This window comes from Arachis ipaensis, chromosome B05, assembly GCF_000816755.2.
Source record: "Arachis ipaensis cultivar K30076 chromosome B05, Araip1.1, whole genome shotgun sequence".
NCBI lineage: Eukaryota > Viridiplantae > Streptophyta > Magnoliopsida > Fabales > Fabaceae > Arachis > Arachis ipaensis.
Genome location: NC_029789.2, coordinates 14719844 through 14726187, shown reverse-complemented (window position 1 = coordinate 14726187; position 6344 = coordinate 14719844). Strand labels below are relative to the sequence as shown.

The following is a 6344-nucleotide window of genomic DNA, read 5'->3' as shown; positions in this document are numbered from 1 at the left end:
GGATACACATGGACAAGACTAAAATATTATTAAAATGACTAAAATAGCCATGTGTTTCCAAATTTTTCGCATCAAGTACAAACTAATTTAACAGAGAATGAGAGTATGTAGGAGTACAGGAGATTACAAGAAGAATTGGTCTATGTAAAAATGGTATTGAAGTAATAACGATAACATAAGAAGGAAGGAATTATCCCGTCAAGTAAAAAATTCTACAAGAAGAAGAGAGTACCTAAAAAAAAAAAAAGAGAAAGAGGAAGAACACTCAGATTAGGAAAAATAAGAAGGGATCATAGTAGAATAATAAAACATATCTATAGACAAAAATGGAAAAAATTTTTATAAAAAAATCCATGTCCACCTTCGCAAATCCCGTGTCTATTATTATCCTTCATAAAAGAGCGGACACAAAAATATAAAAAATTGTTCTGGAGACAATGTGTCCAGTGTCCATGTCTCTGCCTCCAAACACTTTTTAAATATTTGTTGTTCATGTCTCTATATCATGTTTCCGAAAACAAACGCTATCTAAGGGACTTTTCTGCCCTTATTTTTGAAAACTTGTTCTTGGTCCCTTCTTAAAGCCTTATCACATATTTTACTATTTTTCCCATAGTATTTTTGTACATTTTCAATTTTACTCTTTTTGTACATAACTTCGTTTTTATAGTTTTCTTTAGGCTTTTAGTGACGCTTTTACCACTAATGTTATTACTTCACCATTTTACTCTCATAATTTTTTTTTTAAAAGACCTTCTTATCCTTCATTAAGTTAATTAATAATTTTTAATTTGACTTTATGCCTAAAATTACTAATATGCTCTTAAGTACTCTAATTTTACCGTTTAACTTGATTTAGCATCAATATGTTATCGGATTAATCCTAATATTTTTCTATGACCAAATTATCTATAAAACTTTTAATTAAAGTCAATTATACTCTTAGGGACCTAAAAGAATATTTTACCTTTTATTAATTTATTTATTTATTCTAGTTACTATTTTTTACCGTTTTACTTCTAATTTTTACTAAAATTTTTATTTAGTCCCGAAACTTTATTGTAATTATAATTTTGACCCAATTAATTTATATAATTACTAATTTATCCTTGATGACACTAAATTCAGAATTTTACTTATTTTTCATTTAGATTATATTTTAAACCCTCTTTTTACCCAAAAATAACCATTACACTCTTTTTACTTTTACATCTTTTTTTCATAGGATTAAAATCAGTTTTCTAACCTCTTTTTAACCCTTATACACGTGAATTTCATGATCATTTAGTGGCTGAGTTTTTAGGAGTACAATTTTTCATTTTTATCCATTTTTAGTGACTCTTAAGGCTTGAAATTTAAACTTCAAATACTCTAAATAATTTCAATAGTTTCATACAATTTTTAGAGGCAAATAAACTTCATATATCACTCAAATAACAATCCAAAAATAGAGAAGCATCACTGAATTTTCAGAATTAAGAATCAAGCACAAAACCACTACAAAGTGGCTTATACAAACACCGAAAACAAACACAAATATACTGTATCTAATCCTAACCCTTACCTCTCTTATGTAATTCAATTATTCTCGTCTTTACGTTTCTTGGCAATTCTGGACATACGAGGCTAATAACCAATCCAAAAAACTATTAAATCCAAAACATAGAAATTCTACAATTGTGGGCTTCGGCCCTATAATCCATGACCACAAAAAAAAAAAAGAGTCTACAATTGTTGCCGTCACTATTGTTTTTCTTATCAGCCGTTGACGTTGGGAGAAGGAAGAGAGTGGAGGCTTGACTGTTGTAGCGTGACTAGCCAGGGCTTTCAACCGAATCTGCACCTTGCAATTTATGCCTTGGTTAGTACCAGTGGGTGACGTAAGCCGAAAACCCCCCTTAAACCCCTTTCCACTTTGAAAAGCATACACACATACTCTCTCTCTCTCTGCAAAAACCCTAACTGAATGAAATGGATGAACCAAATGAAGCACCAGAAAACCGAGAACTCTACGCACTCCTCAACTTGTCTCCAGAAGCTTCCGATGAAGAAATCCGCAGAGCTTATCGCCAATGGGCGCAAGCATATCACCCTGATAAATACCAATCCCCTCACGTATGCTTCTTTTCTATCTCTCTTTCTCAGCTGTTTCTTTGTTGTTTTGCAATTCCCTCTCAATCCGTTACTTGTTTTGGTCTTTTTCTCTCTCAGATGAAAGATATTGCTACGGAGAATTTTCAGCGCATATGTGAGGCCTACGAGATACTGTCAGATTCAAATAAGAGGCAAATATATGATATATATGGCATGGAAGGTGTGAATTCTGGTTTGGAGCTGGGTGCTACTTTGAATAGAGCTGAGGAGATAAAGGCGGAGCTGGAGAGGCTCAAGAGGATGAAGGAACGGGAGAAGATGGCCGCGCATTTTCGATCTTCGGGTACAATTCTCGCCAATATGTCTTTGCCACACTGTCTAAATGGTGATGGTCTCTTCAGAGGGTAGGCTGTTGCTGTTGCTGTTGCTCGGTTTCATCATAGTTTTTCCTTCTATTTTCTCATCACTCTAAATCTGGTTGGTTAAGTTTATAAAATTATTGATTAGGATAATAAGATTCAGTGAAAGAACCACTGAAAAATACCACTGAATAACACAATTGTGGAAAATGAGACTGGAAAATATAGCTGATGTTGTTGTTACTGACTGTAATTTGAAACCGTTAAACGTATGGTTGATTTAACTTTTTTCACAATGTTAACACCTTTCTAAGCATATCTGTTGCTCATTGCAATTTGTGAGTTTAGAAACTGCCTTTATGATTTCATCTGACTGTTAACATCATTTATTATGTTTCTGAGTACCAGAATGGCCATGACAAGCGAAATTCAGTCTGACTTATCGAAGCGTGATGCTATTACAATTGGTGGCAATTTAGCAGTAGATGGAAATGAAGGTGGTGGAGCTGCCACTGCAGTATTCAGGCATCAAATTTCTGAAGCTTCCTCAGTAGAATTAGTTGCTTCAGCTGGTTTACGTGCACTAGTTGGAGTGCAAGCATCTCGGTCTGTGATTTGCTTTCAAAAATCAAATTCTATAGTACACTTTGATCAGTTCTGGTGATGCTAAGATGCTTACATGTTTGTTGTGCTTTGTATTTTAGTACTTTATCATCACACTCAGCTGCAACAATGGGCCTTGCGCTGTCTTTGCAAGATGGTTCATTGAATCTTTCAAATTTATGGACCCGCCAATTGTCAGAAACTGCAAGTGGACATGTATGCTACTTTCATGGAATGATAAGTATTGTTTCAGGGAATTGAAATGAAAAACAATACATATCATTGTGGGACATATTTTTAAAGTTGTAATATAAAAACACATGGAAACATTGTATATTCAATACTCTTAGATAGCCAAATCCCTCAAAAATAATGTCTTACTTGTACCAGAGTTTAGCTATAGTTAGGAAAACGTTTAGTGTTAAAGCGTAAAATTAGGCATTTTTTTCTCCACTTTAAGAATTTTGAAGCAGTTTTACAATCTACTATATTTCATAGCTTCCCTCTTGCTTACAGATACAGCTTGCTTTGGGAACACAGTCGTCTATAGCTGTCGGCTGGCAAAAGAAAGACGAGAGAAGGTCTGCTTCTGGGGAAGTAAAGGTACTTTTGTGTTTCCTGGTCTGCAAAATAAACTCGTCAAGTTGGATAGGAAATTTTATTACCCTAAGCACAACCCGCTCTAATCATGTTAACTGAGTTAGCAAGTGATTATTTTGTATTACATTCAATTTGGAATCATTGTATCGTTATTCACTTACTCTTATTACTTAGTGCGAATTAATCTTATTGCAAATCTCCTCATCCTCTCAAAATGTAATAGAACTTTTTTGAGGTTTTGTTTATGTGAACTTTGGGGTTAAGGTATTCTAAGGTCAAAAATTCATTCTCAAAATAGTCGAGAAGTTGCACTGCTCATGATTGTTTGAATGTAAAGGAGTGTTTTCATGTTCCATTTGGACAATAAACAACATACACACACATATGGTTCACTGCTCTAGGATTTTGTTCAACTGGTTTTTAGAGTTGCATGATTAGTACTTTAGTAGTGGGTAGTGAACTAATTTATGCATACAACTCTTATGAGCAGTAAGGTAGCGTTTGTTTTGAGGTACTGAGACAGAGACTGAGAGACTGAGACTCAGTATCGTGTTTGTTAGTTCAGAGACTGGTACTAAAATTTCTGTCTCTGTCTCTAAAATTTCAGTATTTCAGTACCTCCAAAAAGTAGGGACACAGGGGACTGAAATTTTTAGAGATGGAGATTGAAACTTTAATAACATTTTATACCTAAAATATTTTCATTTCAATTAATTAATTCCAATTTTACCCTTTGTGCAAATTAAATTAGAGTTTCATTCTTGTTTTAATTCCTGTCTCCCATTTTGCACCAAACAGAATACTGAGATTTATTTCAGTCACTGTCTCTTAGTCTCTGTCGCTCAGTCTCAGTCTTTTCGTCTCTGTCTCTCCACCAAACGCTACCTAAAAGAACTGAAGAGGTAGTTATTTGAATCACATCACTATTTGCCTTAGCTCCAACAGCAAGTATATTTACAATCTGGAAGTCACCTAAAACTGCTCATATTTAATTTAATTTCTGGAGGAACTTCTCTTTTGATGCATAAATGCAGTACCTCTAGGCTCTAAATAACACACGAAAAAATATGAAACCAAAATTACAATATCTCGTGTGCTTCTGACTTTTTAGTGGCTTAGATTTTGGCCATTTCTGTATAAAAGTTTGGGACTTTTTATTTTTATTTTTTCTGTCTTTTCCTATACTCAATTGACTTCTTTCAACCCAGTTTGGCACAGGTTCCTTTGATACATCAGTTCATTATACTCATCGCTTTTCTCCTAAATCACTTGGCTGCATTGGAGGAAGAGTAGGAAGGTATGCAAAATCTTATTGCACGTGGGTTTTGCCACTTTCTTGCTTTTGGTTTTGTTTAAGGAGAAAGTATCTCATGGCATCAAAGTTAGAATTTGATTATTGGATGCTCATTATGTTTAATGATATTCTTGGCAAAGGTTTTTGTTGTTATATCTTATGAAACCTTTGTTAAATATATATTCGTAGATTTGATCTTGACTAGAATCCTTTTTTTTTTTATTATTATTGCCATTGTTTACTATGAATTGTTTGATGTATACCAAAATAGCAACGCAACATTCTTGTATGATTTCAAGTTTAAGCCACTCAATTTTTTTGGTTGATAACTATGCTAATGACTATTCAGACTGAGCATCAGTTCAAGAACATTGGCAGCCAATATCCTAATTAGTTTAGATGTTGTCTTTTTTGACATAAAGCAATTTAACCTTGTAGTTCTTCCCTTGAGATTGAAGTTGGTGGTGGGAGGAAGATCTCTAAATTCAGCACCGTGCGCTGGTTGTATACAATAGGAATTCAGGTAAAGCAGTTAAGGAGAGCCTTTCCCCCGTTATAGTGTTCGCATCTCAACATCTACTGTATAAAATCAATTTTCTACCTTGCAGCTATATTCCATTCTTTTTCCATCAGATTAATGGTTTCTTGCTTTCTACATTCCACCAATGGAATGAATGGTTTCAAAGATTTCTTTGCATATGTTTCTCCCCTCCTCATTTGTTTCTTGTGATTTAATAACAATCTGAAGTTAAATACTAAGCTAACTCGCCCCCCTTGTTTTCAATTTGTTTATGTAAGCTATCTTAATATGCTTCTTACATTTTTCAGGGTATTTTCTGGAAATTTGAACTACATCGTGGGGGCCAAAAGTTGATTATTCCTGTAAGGACAGTCTTGGCTTTTTATGTGTTTGGTCCTATATATACTGGGCTTTGACCTTTTATTTAAATATTTTACACAACTACTCAAGTAGTCCAATCTAGGTAGACTTGTTCCCTCTCACTTAGAGAAATTAAGAACAAAGGTTTGTTTGTTATAAGCCATGCTTTTCTATATTGATTTCATTATTTGGCTAATGAATAAATATACATAAAAGTTTGCAGTAAGTTTTTTCTGTACACATACATATACTGCAAACTTTTATATATATATGTATGTGTACAGAAAAAACTTGCAACGGCCCAGTAAGGAAAGTGGATTAGTTGGAGGATAATAAAATAGAGGTAGCGAAAGACCTAGAAAAGCTATAGGTGAAATTATTAAATAAGATCTGTATATGAACGGTTTAGATGCAGAATTACAAATCCCAAATATGATCCATGGTATTCGAAGTGCCCTCAATGAATGTAATGTAAGAGCAGACACGACCCTTTTTTTTGTTTCTTTTTTTTGTG

The 6344-nt window shown here is 33.8% G+C and overlaps 1 protein-coding gene across 2 annotated transcripts in view; it reads left to right on the top strand.

Moving 5' to 3' along the window:
• The window catches only part of LOC107643043 (chaperone protein dnaJ 13), a 7785-nt gene continuing 3188 nt past the window's right edge, over nucleotides 1748–6344 (top strand). For both annotated transcript variants that reach the window (XR_002362434.1, XM_016346580.2), the window contains exons 1-8: nucleotides 1748–2115; nucleotides 2212–2498; nucleotides 2862–3059; nucleotides 3158–3272; nucleotides 3573–3659; nucleotides 4865–4953; nucleotides 5389–5473; nucleotides 5779–5832. Coding sequence is in view for 1 of the 2 variants with exons in the window: in XM_016346580.2 (XP_016202066.1) it covers nucleotides 1972–2115; nucleotides 2212–2498; nucleotides 2862–3059; nucleotides 3158–3272; nucleotides 3573–3659; nucleotides 4865–4953; nucleotides 5389–5473; nucleotides 5779–5832 (1059 nt within the window). In the remaining variant the exon portion in view is untranslated. The remainder of the gene's footprint in view (nucleotides 2116–2211; nucleotides 2499–2861; nucleotides 3060–3157; nucleotides 3273–3572; nucleotides 3660–4864; nucleotides 4954–5388; nucleotides 5474–5778; nucleotides 5833–6344) is intronic.